The sequence below is a fragment of the Pteropus medius genome, unplaced genomic scaffold (assembly GCF_902729225.1).
Source record: "Pteropus medius unplaced genomic scaffold, Ma_sr-lr_union100, whole genome shotgun sequence".
In the NCBI taxonomy this organism is placed as follows: Eukaryota; Metazoa; Chordata; class Mammalia; order Chiroptera; family Pteropodidae; genus Pteropus; species Pteropus medius.
In genome coordinates this window covers 23,808,137-23,831,941 of record NW_024349803.1, presented here as the reverse complement: position 1 = coordinate 23,831,941, position 23,805 = coordinate 23,808,137, and the positions used below count along the sequence as shown (strand labels likewise).

Genomic DNA, 23,805 nt, shown 5'->3' with positions numbered 1-23,805 from the left:
AGTGAGTACGGCTCCTGTACAGCTTTAAAGGATTTGCTCAGGAGCAGACGTTTGGATGCGCACGCACGCGAACACATGCACACATGACGACATTACTTACATGCACATGCACACATGCACACATCATGCTAACGTACTGGGTCTTATCACGCAGGACACATCACACAATACATGGACACACACATGCACACACATGCACACATGCACAGGACACATGCACACATACATTGGATAACACATGCATGCATTACGCACGCATTACCATGGTTCCTGCACAATGCACACAGACACACGCACATGCACGGCTGCCAACATCTTGAGACACCTATCAATACGCCTGCACAGGCAATGCATCACGCAAGCAATACAAACATACGCACATTACGCACGTGGGTGCACCACGAACACGCAATACGATGCCTGTGGATTACCGCGAATTACATGTGCAATGCATACGCATGTACGCGATATCATCTGCAGAACACATGGATTACCATTACGCACACGGGACACGCAGGTGTTACGCACCATCACGCAATGCCACATGTTACCATTACGTGTGTGAACAACGCAAACAACGACGCGACGCATATGCCGATCAACGGGACACAAAAAACACACACCCCTAGGAGTTTTTGTTCATTGTAATTCAAGTAACGTGTTTCCGGAATGAGAAAGAAGTTTGTGTTTATTTTTTTCCAGTTGACCAAGACCTGGCCAGAAAGCTTCCCGCCCGCCCAAATAAACCCCTTTCTAAAGTGTATGAACAATTTTCAGTGCTGTCAGTCAGTTTTTTAGACAATAGTAGCACTGCGGGGCTCCACAGAGCCGCACGGGAAAACCGGGTGTCACTGTAGAAGAGAGCAGTAAAGACACGTGCAGGTGGCTCTTGGAGCCACGCCAGACCTCTCACTTCAGTGCCCCCTGTAGGTGGAGGGACCAAGATGCTACTTATCCGTCAGTGATCACACTGACCAAGACGCAGCTGGCCCAGCCTTCATCCCTTGTGGCTGTGTGCCTTCCCCCGGGCGTGAGTGTCCTCTGTGCAGCCGTGACCTCTGGGGTGTGTGCGCGGGGGACGCTGCTGCTCTCTGCTGGGTCCTCCGTGCTGTGGTTCCCTGTCTCCGGCTTCCCCGTCCCCCCGCCACCCCCTCCATCCTCTACACAGACTAGACCTAAGTTTTAAATTATTTAACGTATCTTTAGATTTTTATGTCTCCTGTACCTAATTTCAAACACTTGTAAACATCACTCTGAAAATAAACTAAATTAAGTTGCTTTATCCTTCTCTGACCCTCGGCTGATTCCCCACCCCCCTTGGGTCAGCAGCTCTCAACAGAGAGGCCAGATTCCGTTCCCTGGGGAGGAAGCCTGGACTAAATGTGCAGTGGCCCTCACATCGACCCCCGAAAGTGGTTCTTCCTGCACGAGCGTGTTTGCCAGCTCTCTGCCCCTTCCCCCTCGACATGGAGATCAGTAACAGAAACAGAAAGGGGGCGCTCGTCTCACCCTCCTCTCCAGATTCGTCGCGTGTGTGCGCGGATCACACTCGGACGCTGGCGATGCAGCAGGAAAAACTTTTTAGTAGCTAATCTGACGTCGCAGCCGCCACACACCCAGGAGGGGCGCCTCGGTGATCGCGGAGGCCCAGGGGCTGCAGTGGGTTCAGGAGGAAGTGCATTTGGAATGACAGACGAGCCCCCCCACGAGCGCGTCAGCGTGGCCCAGACTGCCGCAGCGGGCGGGGCCGTTTGGTGTGGTTTGGGGGAGAGCTCGATAAATCAGCTCTAACGACGTCCAGGAAAGCAGGCATGCCCTGGGTTTTAAGCGTCGTAGGCTCCTCGGCGATCTTTTTCTCAAATCTGTTAGCAAACAAAGAAATCCTGCTTTAGGATATGAGAATGATCATCCGCTTCCTGAGATGCAGAGGCCTTCAAATGAGGAATTTGAAAACATGCAGCAAATCGCTGACGGAGGCAGGATGAGCAGAAAGGAGGGCCGCCGGCCCCTTCTGCTGAGGCTTCAGCACCACCTGCTGACCAGACGCCAGTCCTTCCGGCAGCTGCGTCGCAGGCAGGGCGCTGCGTGTTCGCTCGGCCCCGTGGCTGTGACAATGGCAGGCATTGTCTGTGAACGCCCCGTCCTCACCTCAGGGTGTGGGGCTCATTTCCTGCGTGGGTTAGACAGAAAATCTCTCACTTTGCATCAGAAGATAACAGCCAGCCGCCCTTCAGGTGCCGTGAGAAGTTCCTTTAATCAGCAAAGACCTCGCCAGGCCTTTCTTCCACCTCGTCTGAGGTGGGATTTTATTTCCCTGAGACGGATGGGATTTCCGTGAGACCCTTTGGCCCAGGGACCCATACGGAAGAGATACTCGTCTGTGTCCTCTACCCCTTTGTTCTCACACAGGAAGAATTCTGATCATTAGTTGATGAAAATGTTTCTCTAGGGTCAAAAGAGATCTGAGGTCGCCACCTATCATTTTTTTTTAAATCTTTCTTGACAGTCAAAAAAAAAAATGCCATAGAGTAATTTTAATTATATCTCGTCTTATAGATACAGCTTCTTTAATTCATCAATAAGAATAGTCTTTCCCAACCGTCTGTTTAGATCATTTCTTTTAAATCTTAAAGAAAGCGTCGGAAAGGAAACGTGCGAGGGTGAATTTCGCGGGCCTGCCCGCGCCTGGCGCTGCTCGGACAGGTTAGCGTTCTGTCCACGTGGCCCCTGCGTGAACGTCTCTCCACGTGGGAAGACATCTCAACGGAGAAACCCACTTCTAAACTATGGCACGGACCTCTAACGGGCAGGTGTGCTTTCCCTGGCGACAAGTAAAACAAAGAGCACGTGGGTTGACCACGAGCGACTTTGAGACCAAGCAGAACCTGCTGATTTAAAAGCAAGACAAGACACAACGAAAACTCCTCATTAACCGCCGTGACTGAGTTGGAGACGGGAAGGGACCGAGGTCACCGGGGCGTCGTCAGAGCAGTCTTCACAATGGGACCGATGCTTCCTGCTGCACGTGTCGACCAGGCAAATCCCATGGCTTTGCCGTTCACGTGGCTGCTCGTTCCCCCCGTACCCATCCTTGGCCACCCGCCTCGGCTTGTGCATCGCGCTGTCCACTCACGGCCGTCGAGCTTACCAAACAGCCGTGCGTTGTGTTTTGTCCCGGGTCCTTGAAAACAGATCGGTGAGCCTTCTGCTCAGGGGTGATTTGTGGCTTGCTTCACGGGATCAGGCTTGGCCTCGTGTTTCCTTCCAATGTCATTTGTCGAATTGCAGCAGCCGTTCAGAGCCCCAGGGCCCGAGACCGCGTGGCAGCGCTTCTCGGCGTGAATGGCTAATGACCCCGACCCCTGGAAGCGCTCTGTGGTCACCGCTGTGTCTTTACGGCCACCGTAAAAGAGCGGATTTCCTTGTCCTCGACGAAGACAAAGTCACCAATTCTTCCCAACTGCTTCCCCATCCCTTGTTTGTACAACAGAATCAGATTTTAATTGTGTTAACAAAACAGGTAAGATAAATAAAGAGAATAACAGCTAATGCTTGTTTTAAAGTTTTTTGAATTCTCAATTCACAATTATAGCTGCTCCATGGAAAATAAATCTTAGTGAAAAGTGCACGTCTGAAAGAAATTAAACGTCTAAAGGATGTCCAAGAGTCACGCTGTGACCAAAACGGAGACCTACAAACAAATGCCAAACCTCTGCGGGCCTGAGGTCATCCAGACGATACACTGGGTATTTTTTATTCCGTAGGGGAATTTTGGTGCTCAGAGTGGCCTGTGCCCAAAGCCAGGGCCTGGAACTCGGCTTCGTGCTAGGAAACTGGGGGGCCGAGGGGCGGGTCTCTACCCAGATCGTAGAACGTCGAAGGGAATTGCTGTGTGGCCCGAGTGAGCAGCGAGCCAGGCCTGTGTAACGTAGGGTGCAACGCCCGATAGTTCGCCACCCTCTGTGAAGCGGACCCCAGATCTCTGACATACCCCGAGTTAGGGCTGTACAGCCACACCGCCGAGGAGAACACTCATGAGGAAGAAACACTCCCTTATGAGGTGAACTTCGAAACCAAAATTATAACATGACGAGGAAGTCTGCCACCATCAGAGACGGTCAGCAGATACAACAAAGACTCACACCAGCAATGATGGAATAATCCGGCAAGGATTCGTAGCCAAGTGGGTCACTTTCTTAAGGATAACCTACCTCGCTGTACCCTCCGTCATTCCCCGCCCCTTCCCTGACAGATGAATTTGTTTCTGAAAAGTAACTCAGACGGCAAAGGACACACTGGAAATTATACTGTTGTCTGTTTTTCGATAGCTGCTTTAGAACATGGAACTTAATGACCTAGCAGAGAAGAATGATCAGAAAATCGATCAATTTTTCTTCTGTTGAATGATGAACTATTCTCTAAAAGCTTAATATCATTTTAAGTAATGCCTTGCCCCTGACAACAGGGATTTTATTAATGTATCGACGCCAATTTTCCCCCTGGTGTGCAATGCAGAAACTCAGAGCGTTTCGATTCTCGCGTTCATCCTTCTACAAAGTAGCTCACAGCGAGTTTTAAGTGGCATGTGCTCTCGATTTACACTGGGACATCATTTTTATTTCTTCTGTGGTGCATCTAGTTTAAAATGTTTATATTTTAAGTACTAAGGCGATCTAAGTCCCATCTTCCCTGCCAGCAGAGGAGTTAGCACAGTGGCTGAGCGTGCAGGGCGGCGAGGGGGCTGGAGATCTGTGTGAAGCACAGGGCTGCAGGCCCGGAAGCCCAGGACAAGGCAGAGTTGAGGGTCAGCTGGCAGAGGGGACAGCTATCAAGGTCGGGGGACTGATTACGCTGAACGAAAAAGTTGGTTAAGCAAATAAGGTATAATACACAGAAGTAGTCGTGGATGTGTAGGTACGTGCATTGCACACGTGTGTGCGTGCGTGTGTGCGTGTGAGCACTCAGCGTTGGGGCCGAGGGGACTTGGCCTCGGTGAGCACGTGGCTGTCCTTATCTTGGTCCTCAAACCGCGGGTGAGACGACCTGTCAGCAGCTGCTCTCAGAAGGGTCCACTAAGGGACCAGGCCGCCCTGGGGACGCTGGTCCTTGGGCTAGAGCAGAGAAAAGTGCAAAGTGGGCCCTGCACACCTGACTGGGCCAGAAAGTAGGGCCACTCTCAACCAATCGTAACGAAGTACGACAAGGACAGAGCAGTCAGCTTACCAGGACTCCCACTGGCCGAAGTGGGGACAATCTGAGCATCGAAATGAATGACGACAGTAAAGATGCAACCCACTGAGTAAAGTAGGAAGCCGAGAGTTTAGACCCAGGTGACACATGCTGTTCCTTCGAGAGGATCGTCAGCTAGTGTGTGTCAAGGAACAACGGGAACAGAGTCGCCATGTGGACGCAAAAACGTCACGGTGGTGGGCGATCTGGGTGGGGGTCTTCTTGGGATCCTGAGCCGGGGGATCGCAGAACACCTCCCACCAGACACCAGTTAGTCACCAGGGGAGAGTGGTCAGCAGAAGCGGGAGGAGAAGCCAGGCGGATGCCAGCATGGCCGGGTGGCCGGGGCCGACGTGGTCAGTGCTGAGACGATGTCACACAGCACTCCAGTGATGGCCCGCCGAGCACGCGCGGCCTCCGTTGGCTCATGGGGAGACTGGCAAGGTCGGTCCTCTCTTCCTGTCCGCGACTCCCACTGGCCAAAGCGGGGACAATTCAAGCGTCCCAGCGAGTAATGAGTGTTCTAAATGCAAAGCATCTGAAGACCCGTGACAGCTGCATTCGGCACGCGTTCCCGGGTGAGGTCCTGGGCCAAGGGGCAGAGATGTCACTGGGGAAGTCGGCAAGTGTTGAATGACACCTGACTTGCACAGAGATGGTGTCACACAGTCGATTTCCTTGTTTGGAGGGCCGAGCGCTGGTTGATAGAGAGGCGTCTTTGGGGAAATATGAACTGAACATTTGGGGCGATGAGACATCGCGTCTGTAGTTGCTCTCCAAAGGTTCGGAAAAAGACTCATGCTGTCGGGTCGATGTTATATATTGTAGATGATATCGCATATATTACATCTCTATCATATACGAGAGGGAAGGAAATGAGCAAATGCAGTAAAATGACAATGGGGACCGGGAGGGAGCGTGTGGAAGGGACTGCGTTCTTTGTACTTTTCTTAAGTTTGACATTATTTCAAAGTAAGTTATTTTTTAAATAAGTTACTTTTTTAAAGCAAGAGACAGTGAACCCTTGATGTGGCCTCGGAGGCAAAGCAGGTGGGTCCCAGCAGAGGCCGGGGTCTGCGCCCGAGCGAGCCGTCGGGTGGCTCTTTACGCTCCGTGGTCTCATAGGTGCGTCAGGGCGCAGAGTGAGAAGCACGCAGGACACTTCCCGACCTCCAGCTCTTCTGGTTCGGGCCTCGGTCTCGTCCGTCACCACATCCACGGTTCTCCGACTGTCAGCCACTGGCGTGAGGCGGGATGGAGCCGGGCGCCAGGCAGCGTGAGATGTGGCCGCTGGCCCTCAGGGGCCTGACGACAGGGACGCACGGGGTCTGTGTAAGTGACGTTTCGCACCGGCGCGCAAGCTCACTGTGGAAGAAACGGAGCAGACAGGTAGCGCGCGTGAGCCTCGCAGGAGAAGGTGGTTGGGAGAACCGTGGAGGGGGCTCGGATTCACATGGTCCCCAGAGAGATCACGGGCGTCGTCCAGCCTGGCTGGACTTCATTGTCACCCTGCCTGAGGGTGCCACCTCTGCTCGAATACTTCCCAACGTGGCGATTATTTCTCTGAGACGGACCATCGCCCTGTGAGAAAGATCGGATCGTCAGAAAGTCACCCCTTACATGGCAGAGCCGGCACACGCCTTTGTAGTTACGCTCTGCTCTCCACTCTGGGACAACACGAGATAAGCTGAAGTCACCTTCTGCCTGTAGCCCCTTCACGTATTTGAGGACCTCTGTTCTGTCCCCTCGAATTTCTTGTTCTTGGGTCAAATACTTTCAGCTATTTTAGCTGTTAGAGACTAATTAGTCTTTCACTAGCCTAGGCCCGTGAATCTGTCGATGAATTCAAAGACGCTTAGCGAGCTCTCTGGTCCCGTTAGTGCAGAATGCAATGGGGCTTTTACCTCTCTGAGATGGACCATCGCATGCGGTGAACGCGACCAAGGATGGCCTTAGCTTTCTCTGGCTGTCGACACCGAAAAGCTCAAGCCTTTTTCCTGTGAACCCCCAATGCTGTCTAACTGAGCCTGCACCCGTGCAGCTGATTTTCTAAGTGTAGCTTTTTGCCTTTGTCCCTATTAAATTTCATCCTAAACGAAAGAATTTGTCCAGCTTAAAATCACTGTGAACTTTAATTCTCATCCAGTGCTTAGGGTATTCCTTTTAGATGTGTGTTTTCTGCAGAATTGATGAATATAGTTCATTCGGCACTGGTTTTATTTTTATTGAAAAATAATGGGACCAGCTAGAGAGGGCCGAATCACCCCGAGACATGCTACCTCCGGGTGTACCATGATCATTAATCAACCGTCTTTGCCGTGGCATCTGGCTATTAAAAAGAGTTCTCCGTCCAGTCCCCCTTGTGTCGTCTGAGATGAGCTGACTTGTCAGCTCTTTGACGAGCTCCCGTTCTTGAAGTGCCTGATATTTAACATGTTCTCTATAAAAATTAATATACGAAAAAAGACACAACCTGACCAAAAGGTATCATCAAACCATCACCATGAAGAAATTCACTAACAAAAGGAGACACGTACCCTCCGTGAATGAAGATTACCATTGCATACTTTACGTACTTTCCCGCTAGACACCGAGTGACTGTCTTGGCCCCATGAGTGAGAGGCAGCTCGGCCACAGCGGGAAGGCTGGAATGGCCTAGGAGAAGTAACATAACATATGGAACACTACAGAACATAAAAGAATATTTTTTTTAACTCTAGGAGGATTAGGCACTTGGTAAGTACATGTATATGTTTAAGCATCAGGTTTACAGAGTTCTGAATTTATCATTCTCCGCATGGTGGACCAACCGTGAGCAGGGAAGTTTAGGGGTGTCGTCGGTCCTGTTTATTGTTGCTATTTAATTACTTCCAAACCCAGACATCGCTTCACATCTTGAGTTGTAATTGCCTTTGAGAGTGCTACGCACAGAACAATAGTTGGAGTTACTCTCCAGAGCAGAAGTCGTAAATAGAAGTTCTTCCTGATCTTGATGAATTAAAACCAAAGGAGGGGAGACAGTTTTGTTTTGAAGAAGCCATCTGTGTGTGTACCGTGTTTGTACTCAAATTTAAGGAAATTAATCGAGTGAAAAGCATCAGAATTCACGACACAGAAAACAGGACTTCTGAATAAGCATACGATTTGAGAAAACAGAGAGCCGATGAGGTTTTAAACCTCTTCAGTTTAATCCTCTCTGGTCCCGAGGGCACCCCTCCGGTGTGTGCTACTTCAGGGCTGAGAATGTGAATTGGTGACGAGAGCTAAGTGAATGAATTAGCAGCTATCAGTGCAGCGACTGTACTGCCACCGTCCTTGAGTTAAGGGACATCTCTGGTCCTCGGTTCACAGGAAGCTGAGTTCACCAGTAACGAAATCTGCCCCAGATCCCTGCCTGTGCGTGAATGGATGAACACTTCTTCAGGGAACAAATGTCAATTAAAACATGGGAGCCAGAATTGCACATGACTCTAGGCGCTGAGGAATGTGCCAGCCCTTTGCTGCTCACTCGGAAGTTGTCAGGGACAGGAAGCCAAGACATTCTTAAACTCTTGAGCCTGGCTCTCTGACTCTGCACTCACGAGTCTGATATGTAAGCTTAGAGCTAGCATCAGCATTTCCAGCAGAAAATCATCGCTGCTTTTGACCTGCCTAAGGCAGCAACTTCATTACTCTTGCACTAAAACCCTCTGAAACCGTCTTCACTCCGTGGCTTTCTCTGAATCTCTTCTGCATTTAAATATCTTCGGTTGACTACACATAATGAAGAGCGCAAATTGCGGGGTTGTGCCCTTAGACCGTTCTGTGGATGATCTGTGAACGGAGATCGTGTTTTCGGCGAAATGAAAAGCAGCAGCTTAGCACGGCAGAGAGTTCCTTCGGCACGCTCGTCCACCAGCTTCCCTCATTCATTAGGTAGGGACGATAATACCTACTCGTTAAGAAGAAATGAAATAACCCACGCAGATGCTTAACGCCGTGTCCAGGACGTAAGGGGCTCGGTTATTACAAACGTCACTCCCTCGTTCTCTGTTATATTTCTCATCAGACAGGACGCTGTCATCCGTGGAACACACAATACGTGCTTGCTGGACAGATGAACAAATGAATGAAGATACAGTAAAATGAAAATCTGAATCGTTACAGGCAAAGTCAGGGGATGGCTGTGGATAATAGAACTGGGCAACGTCTTGCCACGTAAAAACCATAGATGCCTATCATTTTAGCCAGGTATTATTCATTTATAGGTGAGGGAAAATTTGAATCCGAAAGTGATAAGTGACATGTTCAGTCAAAATGAAGCTATTCCTAGTTTTGTTCGTTTGTTTGTTTTGCTGGGAATTCTTCTAAGGTGATTTGCTCTCGACTCCTTCCCTCATTTAAAAAACAAACAAACAAACTCAATCTGTATCTATTCCTGCCAATCATTTAATCAATAGAGCGGATTTTGATTATGTGACTTGCAAAAGCCTCAGGTTTGGGAATAAGAGAGAGGCCCCCTGGCTGGCATTCCCTGCTTTCACTCATTTCATGGCTATTACTCATTCAACGGTGACCGAAAGCTCACCAGCCCATGTAACATGATTTTTTCCGTTTTCAGAAAACAACGAGCGTGTCCCACCACCAGACCAGCATCTATCGATGGGGCACGGACTTCTCTATTCTAATGATCAGAGATGGTTGCTTTCCATCATTGGATAAAAGGGCGGAAAACCTGTTCTAAATCCTCTCTTTAAAGAAGAAAGTTTAGCACAGGTTGTTGGAAAAAAGATCCGTCAAAGTCTCCCATGAGATATCATTTCAAAGTCCCCAGCGGAGACTCTGCTGTAAAAAGGACACTCACTGAAAGCTTACTCACCCCCCGCCTGAACCACCGTCCCAGGAAGACAGGAGGGGACCATCGCGTGTTCTTTTATCGTTTTGTTGGCTCTGGATGTGTCTTCTTGGCCATGATTTGTCGGGCTGGTTTTGTTTGATTTGGTGTAGTGCAGAGAAATTTCCAGAATATGGCCGAATTCAGAATTTCACTCTTTAGTCACTTACATGACCTTTGTATTGACCTTAGATCGCTTTCTACTGCTGCACTCTCTGACACTATTTATGACATCGAGTTGCAGTGACAGGTGGGACCACCTGTGTGTGAGTGTAGCCTTGGGGTTTATGTGCTAGCTCACACACCGTCTCAGCTAAGCAAGCCATTCCATTCCCAGCTCAAACTATAATGTGAAAAGTGACCTTACAACAGATTCGTAGACCTCTTTTTAAAGAAGTAACACATGTATCACTTTGTCAGTCGTGATCATTACAGCATGATTAATAACTATAGCTATAATAAAATGTGCAAAAATGTCTACTACTTCCGAATGGTTAAAACTTACAAACTTAATAATGCATTAGCAGATTAAGAAAAAAAGGGATAAAGATGTAAACATACCTAATATTATATCAACTAGAGCTGAGACAGGAATATCATACACGTAGCATGTTTATAATAGTGCAAAACAGAACAAAGGCCGTGGACAGAAAAGACTGGAGGAAATTATACTGAAATGAAGAGCTGATTTCAGAGCAGGCCCTTCCAGAAGCTTCTTAGCAGATCTAACCAACCTCAGTGCTCCCCAGCTGGGTCCCGTTGCTCTGGGAAGGTTGGCATAATGCATATTTTCATCTTTTCTTATTAACAACGACCTCTTGGCCTGAATCTGAGCTTCCTAGATGACTGAGGTTTGCAGGTCACAGCCTGAAAAAGAAATAAAGTGAAACTCTACTCAGTGTTTCACCTTCCTGGATGCTACGTTTGTTTCCACACAAGCCCACAGCCTTGGTTCATTTGTCGTGTTTTCGTTCTGCAGATCCAACAAGGGTGATGGTGCCTCCTTCCAGCATGGACGTCACCGTCGGAGAAAGCATTGTTCTGACGTGCCAGGTGACCCATGACCACTCGCTGGACATCGTGTTTACTTGGTCGTTTAACGGACACCTGATAGATTTTGACAAAGACGGGGACCACTTTGAGCGAGTCGGCGGGGTAAGCATCAATGTCCGGCCTCCGCCGGAAATGCGGAGTGTCGGGGAGCTGTCCCACACTGACTCACGCAGCTGGCTTAACTCAAAAAGAAATATCAATTTGTTCTTTGACAATTTTGTCCAAGCACCTTATTTCGAGAAACTCGGGTAATTCCTGCTTCCTCTTGCATGATAAATGCGGCATCACCTACCCAGCCACTCTCTGTGGCGGTCTGCTGTAAATCCTCAACGGCCCTGCAGGGTAGTTATGCAATGCCGTGTGTGAATGGGGAAACTGAGGCCAGGAGGTTGTAAGGCTTGCCCAGGCCTCGCGGTTACTCGGGGGCAGAACTCAGCTTGGAACTTCAGTTGCCATGCTCTGCGCGCCCCGCCCCACCATGCGCCCCGCCCCACCGTGCGCCCCCGAACCCGACAGAGAAAATAGCATAGGGACAGTTTACTAACATGTTTGAAGTTTCTCATGAAAGTCTTCTGGCTCTCCTAGGAGACTCGTCATTGTGGCATTAGGGCTCACGTTCTCAAATCTGAAAGTCTGATTAGAGTATTTATTACCTTCAGATAATTCGAATTCACATGGATCAGTTTTTAAAATGCCTTACTTTTCATAAAAATACATATTACTGAACTCACACCAAGAAAAGTTTAAATCTGGAAATAATTTGGTTCGATCATAGTCGTTCTCAAAAAAAAAAAAAAAAAAAAGTTTTTCTGCCCTAACACGGGCTTACAGCCTCATAATTCACAGATGTTCACTCTGGCCGCCGTGTGTGTGGAGGGGTCTAACCATATGAAAACGGGGCCGTGGCTGAAACGCCGTCGCCAGGCCCCGTGCTGCCCATGACTCTGACTCGCCCGCCCCATCTCACCTCTGCCCTTACGCTGAGATAAATGGCTCACGACGGTCCCCACACAGTATCGACGGAGGACCCGTTTCCTCTCGAATGGGGTCCGACCCCTGTCGCATGCTCGCTGCCTTCTGCCACCAGTGTCTATCGGCTGAGTCACCGAACACCAAAAATGATTCGAGTGACAGTTTGCTCACTTCTCCCAAGAACCGCGTACGACCGGGTCACCGCGCAGGCTGCACGGGAGAGAAATTAACTCATTGCGTGAACGGGTGTCTCTCATCGTCAGCGAACCTCTCTGGGAACCCTCAATGAGAAAGGCCGCATGACGCTGCCAGCGTTAACCATCCCGGACTTCTCGGACACGGTTCAGCCTGATCACCTTGACGGAGCGAGAGAGAGGGTGGCTGCCTCGCAAGGGCACTGAGGCGTCGCGTCTGGAAGAGCATCTGGTCCTGCGCCGCCCACAGCCGGGGACCTGGTAAACTCAGTTCTTGCATCGACCGAAAGAAGGGGGTCAGCATTTGATAGTGGGACAGTGTGACGTGAGGGAACCTTCACGAATTCAACAGAGTGTTTGCGTTCATGCCGACGTCAGTGCCCGGGGCAGGAGAGATGCTACAAATGTTATCTTCTAGAGTGGCACAAGTGCCAATCAATGGGAACAGGTGCGCCTGACTGATCAAAACCCGTGCCCTGCCAGTCAGACAGAGGTGGCCTTTACGCTGGGCTGGCCGCAGTTCAGCCCGGGCGGGGCAGGTGGAGACACGCTTCGCGGAGCCAGGCCTGCTGGCCGTCCCTGTGGTGGTCTCAATCTGCGGATTCGTGCACTCGCCCCCTCTGTGCGGCTGGTACTAGCCCACCAGCTCTCACTACGGCATAAGGACAGCGCCATCGAGTGTCAGGGCGGAGTGTCAGCCACTAGGGTCATCGGCGTGCGCCGGGTTGGCACTTGGGAAGGGAAGAGGGGAGGGAGCAGTTCTGACGTCGGCCCTCTCTCCATGTCCACGACCTGGGTCCGCCCGGTGGGCAGGACGCCGGGCACAGCCGGCCGAAGATCGCACGTTTTGGAAAACTTCCTATGTCATCGTCCTCTGACAGCCTCCCGGGGCTGCGCCCGGAGCGGAGCGGGAAAGCGCCCGGCGCGGCTTCGTGCTCTTCGGACGGGACGTTAGCTGAGATCCAGTCGCCGGTCGGGTCTCACGACTCCAGAGGGAACGAGAGCTCTGAGCCGGTCCCGTCCCACGAGACGCCGCGGTCCTGCCTTTGTTTCTCTTTGTCTCCGCTTGACTTTGAGAACACAGATCTGGTCAAAACGGGTAATGAAAGAGCACACTCGAAACAGTCACGAAATCCTGTCCACGGGCTGCCGTGCGTCCAGACCTCCAGGCCGCAGGTGTGTCCGGCTTCCAGACGCTTGGCAAACAGAGCAGGTCATCGCGATCGTGGAGCCACCTCCTCACCAGGGATGCGGCCCCCCCACCTCCGCACACAGCCCTCGCGAGGCACGAGTTTCGTTGAAATCTGCGCTCGAAGTCCAAACACGGAAAGTGTCTTAGGTAAAGAAGTCGCGATGACAATAATGGCAGTGGGTCCCTTACGCTCCCAGAGGTCACCGATCAGCCGCGTCCGCGCACGTCGGCTCTTCGATGCTCGCGGACCCCTGGTGGCAGTTGTCCGGTTGTACTGAGCGGTACATAGTGGAAACTGGATGAGGAACCACGTGTTATAAGTAAAAGAGCTTTCGGGTCAAAGGAGAACAATCACAGCTCTTCTCGAATTAGGTTGAATGACTTGGACGTGATCGAGCGTGGTCGTCGATAATACCAGATTCCGTTTACTCTGTGCTGCACAGTTGTCGGGGATTCCGCACGCGCACACACGCACACACATGCGCACACACGCATGCGCACACAGACGCGATCTTATTTGATCCTCACAACCTAGCTCAGGTCAGCACACGAAGGCCCAGAGAAGTCAGGAGCATGGGAAGGTGCACGGCAGGGGTCAGCCCGGGACAGTAAGTCCCCAAACTTCAGCTCCGTCCTCACTCTCGGTGTTTGCCTGCCCTCGGGTCCTCTCCACAGCTCCTGGCAGCTCCGTGTCTCCCACTGACCTGGGGACAGTGCGGTGTGTCACGCTGGGACAGCGAAGGGAAGCAAGAGCATGGGGACTTCGCATGGGAATGAAGGCTCTCTGGGCGGCAGGATGGCGTCACGCTTAGAATAAGGGCTGAGGCTCGCCGGGTGGGTTCCCACCGCGGCTCTGCCACTCGCTGGCTCCGTGACTTTAGGCAAGTCACCTAACCTCTCTGTGCTTGAATTTCCTCATCTACAAACGAAGGAGGCGGGAGTGAGCTCGCCCGGACGTGGGAGCGATCAGCGAGCCGATGCAGCGAAGGGCAAGGCGGAGCTTTGACGGATGCCCGCCGGACGGCACGCGGCAGGACGCGTTGTCCCGTGGTGTCATCTGGAGGAAGGGCAGCATGCGGATCCACACTTTGGGGCGGGAAAACCCAAGTCATCTTGCCACCTGCTGGGGGTTCAGAATGGAGCGTGGCTTGCTGGACCTGACGCCACGGTGCCCGCCGGCTGCAGCAGCCACGCTCCGCACTCCGGGTGGATGCTGCCTTCGTGACGGCCTGCGGAGGCCCCACCACGTGTGGCGGAATTACCACGCTGGCGAACACGCGGAAGCATCTCTGGGGCCCACAGACGTCCACTCCGGGAGGCCGCGAGTCCTGCGGACCCGCGCGTCAAACTCACCCTCAGCACATGGAAAGCAGATGGCACCGTGGCGCACAAGGCGATGCCAGACGTCCGCGGGAGCCTGGCCCCACGGGGCTTCCATCAGACCTGGGAGCGGTCACAGCGCTGGCTCGGGGTGGGCTGCGCAGTAAACGCAGATGCCCCAAACACCCGCCTCTCCGAGTACGGGGTTCCCAGGTGTGGGAATGCCAGCGAGGGCGAGGGGCCGAGGGCGAGTGTGAAGGAACCCTCGGGGCTGGATCGGGCACCACCTCACATTGCTTACGCGCCTCCAACGCGGGTGGCATGAGTCCAGGGGCCTGGGAAGCCAGATGAGTCTCGTCCAAGGTGTGTTCTGAACATGCCGGTGTCCTAATCTCTTGGGCAGCGCCCTATTTCTCATCGGCCACGGCTCGCATCGCTAACGCTTTCATCGGCCAGGGTAAAATAAATCCATTAGTCACAGTGTCCTTCCTGAGATAACGATATTTAGAGCTCATTAAAGACTAATTGTAGCCACTTTTCCCTACTTTATCAGCAGGATTCGGCTGGCGATTTGATGATCCGAAACATCCAGCTGAAGCATGCTGGGAAGTACGTCTGCACGGTCCGGACGAGTGTGGACCGGCTGTCCGCCACCGCGGACCTCATCGTCAGAGGTACAGGAGTTTGGCTCTTGTCCTTAAAACCTGTTCGTGGCACGTACCCCTGCACGGAGCTTTAAAAACCTCAGCAGTTCGGCATTGTGGAGGAACGGTCAGGCAGAGGCTAAATGTTGTAAATAGCACTTAACAGTCTGTGGATGTTAAGTGTGTATCGATTTCTCCCGGGAGTTCATCGGGAAAGGCAGAGCAAATCCAGTTACTTTATACTGAAAATCACCCCTGGGAGGGCCGTGGGAGCTGGCCTAGAACAGCTCTGCGGGAACGAAAGCAAAGGGCTTACGGGGGACTCAGGCTGTGCCTTCTCTGTTTCATCCCGGCCAAACCAGTGAGGGCTCTAGCCGCAGCCCCCAGGGGCTGCCGTGACATCATCACCCGCTTTTCCCAGTTTCCTCCATTTTTGTCTCTAAAGCTAATACTTCTGCCTAGTTCCTAAAAGACAGCTTTCAAGAGAGGCTTCTGACTGCCCGAGACGGAGTAAATAAGCTGAGAGTCGATGTAAAAACTGTTTGCGCGAATCTCGTGGGTACCAACAGCGTGGGCTGACTTCAGCCCGATGGCTGTGAATCCCTGTCTGAGCCACGACGGTGGGCAAATGCCAAGCCCCACACACCGGTTTATAAAGGAATAGTGCATGGGCTTTTAAGAAATATTTTTTAATTAAAATAATCTCTGCCAACTGGCATACGCACCAGAATCAAACCGATGCATACTCAGGGGTCTCGTCATGAAGCCATTCATAACATCAGAGTCACCTCTGGCCAGCGTCCCCTTCCCCCGAACCCCCAGCGATTGCGCGTAGATATCTTCGGCCACCAGAACCTAGGGTGCAAGAAGGTAAAATCCAGGGACGCTCAGATTCGGAGGCGGGTGAATCAGTGCATAGACGAGTGTTCTCGGGAGCTACAGAAAATGTTGCTGTCCCTTTAGGCGAGTCAGGGGGAGTGCGTGGGAGTTAGCGGCTTAAACTCGCTGGCAGGAGAAGTTAGCCAAAAATAGCTTTTCCATCCTGTCTGCCTTGGTTCCCCTTTAAGTTGCTTAAAAAAGCTGTGGGTGATGCTGCAGATAAGGACGCAGGCGATAAGGGGAAAAGCTTTCGACCCGGGCAGAGCCACCCAGAGAATAACTTATGGAAACGTGTTTACTCCTTTTTCGGTGGCAGTCGCCATCTCCAAAGCTGGCCTGCGGGCCCCGCGGGGACAAAAGAATTCTGTTGCTGAGCATCCATCCTCTATTTAATTAGGATAATGTTCAGATCAGCAGTTTAAACACCAATAAATTAGACTAATAAATATTTAAATCAGCAATACTTGAAGTTCTTAAATGATATCGTATACTTCATTTCACAGAAAATAGCGTTAGCTACCAGGAGGGATTTGCAAACGCGGTCAAAAGAAAATCTAGTCTAATCAGTTAGTAAGGCCGATAAATTAACATGCCATTTTAAGCCATAGTCGTGCGTTTTATCTCCTCTAGCTCTGCCCTCGCGGCGGTTCCACACGTCACGGGGGGCGGGGGAGCAGGAGAGCCCTTCGCTGCCACGTTAGAGACTTTCGTCCTGGAAACGAGCACAGCTCTGGCTTCCTTCACTCTCTGATATGTACACTATTTAGTCTGTAGCCGCCTAACATGGCGAGAAAGGCCACCCTTCCCCGAGCGAGACACAGAGACTCCGGAGTCACACCGACACCCCTGTGCTGCAGCCCACGACAAAACCCCACAGAGCCCCCGGCCCAGTGAACTTTCTGTTCGGAAGATAAAGAGACATTGGCTCATTTTGTCATTTTGAAAGAGGGACCCCACTTCCCCAAAACAAAGCCCGTAAACATTCTGTAAGATCATGTTGGGGGCGGGGCGGGGCGGGTGGCTGCAGCATGACTCAGAGCAAACCGCCGTGAAAGTCCCGGCTCCTCGCGGGGCCCCTGCATTTCCTTCCTACGCAGTTGCCCATCATGGGCTCAGCTACTAACAGTTTAATCCGTTGAGGAGTTTTCTGCTTCTGGCGCCTTGATTTTAAAGGACATCACAGGAGCAGCCATTTAAAAAAAAAGGGGCGAGGGTGGAGATGAGCGTGTAGGATGAGAAAGTTGGTGAGAAAAAAGAGTGTATTGTCTTCTGGACTTTATTGGTTAACGAGGGTCCCAAAGACCAAAGGTTACCTCAGTTCTGCGGAGGTGGATTTAGACTGACAGGCTGAAATGTCACCGTGGGAAATTAATCCGTTCTAGCACGCAGATTTCTAGACCTTTCATTCCGGAGTGGGAGGGAGCAGATAAATTTAGTCTCACCTGTGGGTCTATAAAAGTGACTTTTAAAGAAGGAAAGAGAAATTTAGGGCATCACATAAAGGGTTCAGGAGTGAATCACAGAGCAGAGTTTCACTCCAGGCAATAGCCGTGAACTTGTCACCTCTGTGGGTGGTCTCCTTCTTCCAGGCCTTTGTGACATCGCCCAATAGTGTCCTGGCAGTCCTCGGATTGCTGTGCTGGGCGCAGCAAATCCCTCCTGGGAACAGCTGCTTGTGCCTGAGCGATGGGCACCCAAGTCGTCCCCCTGTGTCCCCCGCAGTCACCTTGTCCCCCGAGGAGGTCAGCTGCGCCTCCTGAGAAATGCAGTGAACCTCCTCACTCTGGGGCAGCTTTGCATCTTTGCTCTGGCCGTTGACATCTGGGGTTTGCCGACCGACCGCGGTCCCTCCCCCCGTTTCTTTACGATTTCCAAGCCTCCCTTAAAAACGCTCCCCCATCTCGACGGTTCAGGTGCGTGAGCATAAACGATGAGGGCAAATAGGAAACTCCAGGTGAGCCGTGCAGAAACTGCAGAAGAGGCCCTGAGGCCCCAGCCCGATTTGGGAACTGCTTTGAAGGAGCCACCGTCTCGCGTCTCTCGAGCACCGGCCACCTTCACAGCGGCTGGGGGACGGGGCCAGGAGGACATGCAGCGGGAATGTGCAGGGCAGCACCTCAAGCCCAAAGTTCTGGCACCGTTTCTGCTCTCACACACGTCCTCGGCGGCGGGAACAACCGTTCCCAGAAGCCTCTCCTCTTTAGTTAACACCGCCGTGTCCCCAGATAATAGTTGGAAGCTGGAAACACGTGATGGGTGAATGAATGCATGTGGGCCCTGTGGTACCCCGGAATTCTCGGCACCTAGAATGACCATTCTCTGGCCATTCTTTCTTGACCCGTGAGCTCTCAGGAGGAAGGGGCCGTGTCTCATTCTTCTCTGTGGTTTTAGAGGCTGGAAGAACGCGGGCACCTGGTAGGTGTTCAGAAGTGACAGGTGACGAACCCGAGAGCAGTGCACAAACGGTCTCAGGCGTCAGGCCCCATTGGATTAGGTGATCACTTCACTTGGACGTTCGAACGCAACACACAGCTCCAGTTCTGAGGGTCTCGCTGTCTTGCAGGTCCTCCAGGCCCCCCGGAGGCTGTGACCATAGATGAAATCACAGACACCACCGCTCAGCTCTCCTGGAGACCCGGGCCCGACAACCACAGCCCCATCACCATGTACGTCATTCAAGCCAGAACTCCGTTCTCCGTGGGCTGGCAAGCAGTCAGTACAGGTACCGTCCTGATGCTCGGCCGGCATCTCATGGGCCTCCTGACCCAGCATCGTGGACAAAGGCCCGCGGCAGACGCCGAGGGCATCTGGGTTCCCGGTCAGGCACAGCTCCAGGTGACACATGATTGCGGTGTTGCCTGGAACTCAGACAACGGGACTGTTGGTTTTTGAAAATATTTTGCTTCGTATCAGCTCATATGTATTTGTTTTTTACCTTATCCTGAGCAATAGTGTTTGTGAAATGATAGGTCTGTTGTCTTGGTTATATTTTCTCTTAATGCACATTACAAAGTACATTAGTTATGAAAATCATGATAAAGTACATTAGTGATAAAAATCAAATGCCTCCAACCGTGTACCACAAATGGTACGCTTTGGGGAGCAGTGTCTCGTGCTCCCCCGCTGGCAGTTTTTGTAGAGTGTACACACTGCTGTCGAGAAACCGAGAACCGCGACCCACACAGAGGCTGTCGACCTGCCACCCGTTGTTTGAGATGGACAGACATCTTGGGCACGCAGAGGCGTGAGATTTTGTTTTGTTGAAAAAAAATACGTGACTTGGCCATCCCGTCTCTGGCCCTGTCAACCGCTCCCAACCGACTCATTTTGTTATTTCATTTAAGTTTCACTTGAGGAAAAAACTGGACAAAGAAGTAGTTGTCATGAGCAAGATACACAGCCCTGAAGCCCCCAAGGGTGGGCTGTGCGGCCTCGATGTCCTAAAGCGGAAGTAAACGGAGCGATGGGCCCCGGCTGGTGCAGTCACGTGACTGGTGTTGGTTTCCAGAGCCCCAGTCTTGTCTTCATCTTAACTCGTCCGACCCTGGGAGCAGGTTCCTGCGTTTCCAGCTGAGTCTGGAAACTGACTTTCCCGCGTCGCAGGAGGGTTTGGGGAAGGAGAGACGGGAAGCCTGGGCGTTGGAGGACACGGATTCTCGGCCTGCGTCTGCTCGCCCGCGGGCCTCGAGACAGCTTTGTCTCCTCTCTGGTTAAACGGGCATGACGAGAATTGTTTGCGGCCCAAGAGAAACGATGGCGAAGCTTTTTCGGAAACAGGAAGTGCCGCGTAGACGGGAGGAAGCGGGGCGAAGGCAATGGCGATGCCAGTAACATGTCAGGACTCAGCCGCTGGGGCTCGCGGAGCCCTGTGTGCCGCACGCTCTGCTGGGGTCTTCTCGGGTCTTCTCGACGCCCCGGGACCGCGCACCGCTACCGGGCTCGTACCGTGGCCAGGAGACCGGGGCACGGGCGGAAAGGTTAGGCGACCCGCCCAAGGTCATTTGGCTGCCAAGTGCAGACTCCGGGTTAGGATCCCGGGGGTCTGACTTCAAAGCCCGCATGTCCCCTTTGAGAGGTAGAACTGTGTGTGTCACTGAAGCCCGGTCCCCAGTATGGTGGCCTCAGCTTTGTCCTAGGAGACCTCCCTTCACATATTCTGGGTCCAATGGCAAAACTTTATGGTCGTCAGTTTAAAACTCAAAAGGCTGTGCATCGAGCTCGGACACAGCATCAGAGCTTCACAGCTGTGACGTCAGGGCCATGCCCTGTCATGGAGCAGCCTGTCCCCAAGCGCTGCTGGGTGGGCCCGGCCAGTTCTGCCCCCCTGACCCCACTGTGTGTGCCCCCCCACTCCAGGCATCCCGTTTGTGCTTCCATCCGACTCTCTTAGGGTGTGCTCCCCAAGTCCCAACAGGAGGACCGTGGGCACACAAGTCCTGACCCCGCTGTGACAGTAAGTCATAGCGCTTGAACCAAGCCCTCGGGCAGACAAAGGTGCAAAGCCACGCGGCCTCGGGAAGCCCCTCGGCCATTGTGGGGCGCGTCCCCTCCTCAGAGCAACGAAGATGGTCCTTGAGCCATGATCATAGGCTGGTCGTGAGGATTCATCAGTGTGCCCCTCGCTCTGTGGCCAGCGCTGGAGACAGGGTGCACGGTCGCAGCGATCACAGCCAAGTAGCTCTGGGCCTCGAGGACGTGTCCTTGGTGACGTCACCCGCGGGTGTCTGAGCCGCCAGTCGGGCGGAGTTCTGGGATGACCCGCCCGCCTGTGACGGCTGTCCACTCTCGGGTCTCCCGCAGTGCCCTGGTGACGGGGACGGGCGGACGCAAGTCCCCGTCTCCCCCACAGGAAGCCCTTCTGCTGTCTTTCAGTTCCCGAGCTCGTCGACGGGAGGACGTTCACCGCCACCGTGGTGGGCCTGAACCCCTGGGTGGAGTACGAGTTCCGCTCGGTCGCGGCCAACGCCATCGGGGTCGGGGAGCCCAGCCGGCCGTCGGAGAAGCGCAGGACGGAGGAGGCCCGTGAGTAGCCGGGCGCTGAGGGCCGGTCCCGCAGCCACCAGGGGGCTTCACGCCCTCCCCGCCACCCCACCCGCAGCCGGCGACCCGCCCGTCCCTGGCTGGTGTGTGCACACGCACACACACGCACATGCACACACATATACACACATGCACACGCATATACACACATGCACACGCATATACACACATGCACACACATGTGCACTGTGCACGCGCACGCACATGTGTGCATGCACGCACACGTGCACACACGCATATGCACGCACATGTGTGCACGCACACACACACCCCAGCAGCGAGTTTCAGTGGCAGGTTGGTGCCCGCCCTTCCCTGGGCCCCGTGTGGGGGACACGCTGTGTGTGGTCCTCTCAAATGCCCAGCCTTCCTCCACGGGTTCGTTTGTTGACAGGACCCCCCACCAGGATGCATGTTGTTCTAAATACACACACACCCCCATTTCAAGTGAAATCAACTCACAGAAATCATGCATAGCAAAGAGTACGTTCTTCAGCAACGTTCCATCAGGCTTTCTCGGGGTGCGGAGCACCGCCAGGAGCTGACACCTGCAGCGTCCGGCTAACCCTGGGGGCCCGGCCAGCACTTCCGTCTGACCCGGTGGCCACAGCTGGACGAGCACGGGGGGAGCTGCCCATGCCCGAGCCAGTTACACCCGTCCTTCTCTCTCCTGAAGGGATCCCCAGTGTGGGCCTTGGGGGGCCCCCAGCCGAAATGAGCCCTGTGTTTGCTGCAGGGCCTCACACACACAGGAACTCGGACCCTTCTCTTAGACAAAGTCCCATCTAGATCCATGTCCTCGCTTTACCCCAGGGGACATGGCTGGTCACCACGACGTGCCCCAGCCAGACATGGCCGCAATCCGCCTAGAGTCTCTTTTTCACACGCCGATGATCACACAGCTGGCCCCAGGCCTTACCCACCCCAAAACCGTAACTAACGCCTCTCACAATCCTGAGGTGGAAGCTAGCATAACGTCCCCTCTTTCACAGAGAAAACGGAGGATCAAACAGGTTAAGCCCAGTGAGCCAGGGGTCAACCCGTGTCCACCCCTCCCTTCAACACCCAGCTCAGAACCCACCTTCCTCCCATCAGCCGGCCCTGCCCCGAGCGGCCCGTCTGCAGACGTCACTGTGCTCCCGTGCTGTGTGCCACCACAGGGTCCGTACACGCCGGCCCAAGCCGCTAGGGACCCCGGCCGCTAGGGACGGAGCCGAGCGCGTGGGCAGCCACGTCAGATAACACGAGCACCTGTTGGAAGGGAAACGGGACTAGCGGCTGTTCGCTCGGTCCATTTTGCTTCCTCAAGGTGATGCCTTCGACCCCTCGGCCACTGACCTCGAAGGACAGTACTTGTTGGAAGGGGCCCCCTCAGCCAGGCCCTCGCTCGCCGTCCCCACCTGACGTGATTTGTTTCCTGTCTCCTCTGCAGTCCCTGAAGTCGCCCCGGCTAACGTCAGCGGTGGTGGAGGCAGCAAGTCTGAGCTGGTCATAACCTGGGAGGTAAATGAATCACAGGACAGAAAGAACATGCGTTAGTCTAGGCTGCTTTGTTATTTCCCTCTGTGCGAACATATCTGGGAAGGTTCCTCCCCTGTTTTTATCAGCTAAAATCCATTTGCATGCAAACACTCCCTCTCACGCAGCTAACAGCTAGCAGGGAAAGAGGGTGCCTGCCCACCAATTGCTGAGTTAGGTTTTAATCTGCTGCATCATAGGAGAAACAGTCACGAAAGAGAAGATGACATGAGGAAAAAAAATATGTGTGTGTGTGTGTGTGTGTGTGAGCTCTGCCCGGCAGCCTGCTACACACACACACACACACACACACACACATACACACATACACAACCACCCACCCACCCACCCACCCCAGTTCTGCCTTTCTTCCCGAATTGCTCCATGGCCAATTGACTGAAAACATCTGCCAGCAATAGATTCAGTGAACCAGCGTGATTTCCTGGCAATTAGCTTTGACGCTGGAGCTCTCTTCTACGAGGTGTTTTCTAAACAACCTGGAGGAAGATTAGTCACTAATTTATAGAAATCGATTCTGGGAGAGGAGGTGGGAGTTTGAGAAAGGGTTCTTGATGTTTTCGAAGGATTCTAGACAACAGGCCAGAAGTTAAAATCATTCATTCAGCCAAAGCCCCAGCAGAGGGAGAGAGTCCGTCACCGGCTCAGCCCTCCGGTTCTGAGAGGGGACATCTTGGCTCGGCCAAGATGGTCTTTGCTCCTTCGGGTCTTTGTCTGTGCGGCGCTGGACGAAGCCCCGCAGTGGAGGGTCCGTGTTGGAGCTGTTGGTTTCGGATCAACTGCCCGTGTTTCTCGTAGTCGTTTCCAGCTATCCCAGATCGGGAGCTGACGCCACGCTCTCCACTGCACATTCTGGGTTGTTCATTTATTCGTTTG

At 53.0% G+C, this 23,805-nt stretch overlaps 1 protein-coding gene across 1 annotated transcript in view; it reads left to right on the top strand.

The window, feature by feature from the left end:
* The window catches only part of CNTN4 (contactin 4), a 741,173-nt gene that overhangs the window by 701,805 nt on the left and 15,563 nt on the right, over positions 1-23,805 (top strand). Inside the window, exons 15-19 of the mRNA XM_039837970.1 lie at positions 11,082-11,257; positions 15,390-15,507; positions 18,920-19,078; positions 21,229-21,378; positions 22,826-22,896. Coding sequence (XP_039693904.1) covers positions 11,082-11,257; positions 15,390-15,507; positions 18,920-19,078; positions 21,229-21,378; positions 22,826-22,896 — 674 coding nt within the window. The remainder of the gene's footprint in view (positions 1-11,081; positions 11,258-15,389; positions 15,508-18,919; positions 19,079-21,228; positions 21,379-22,825; positions 22,897-23,805) is intronic.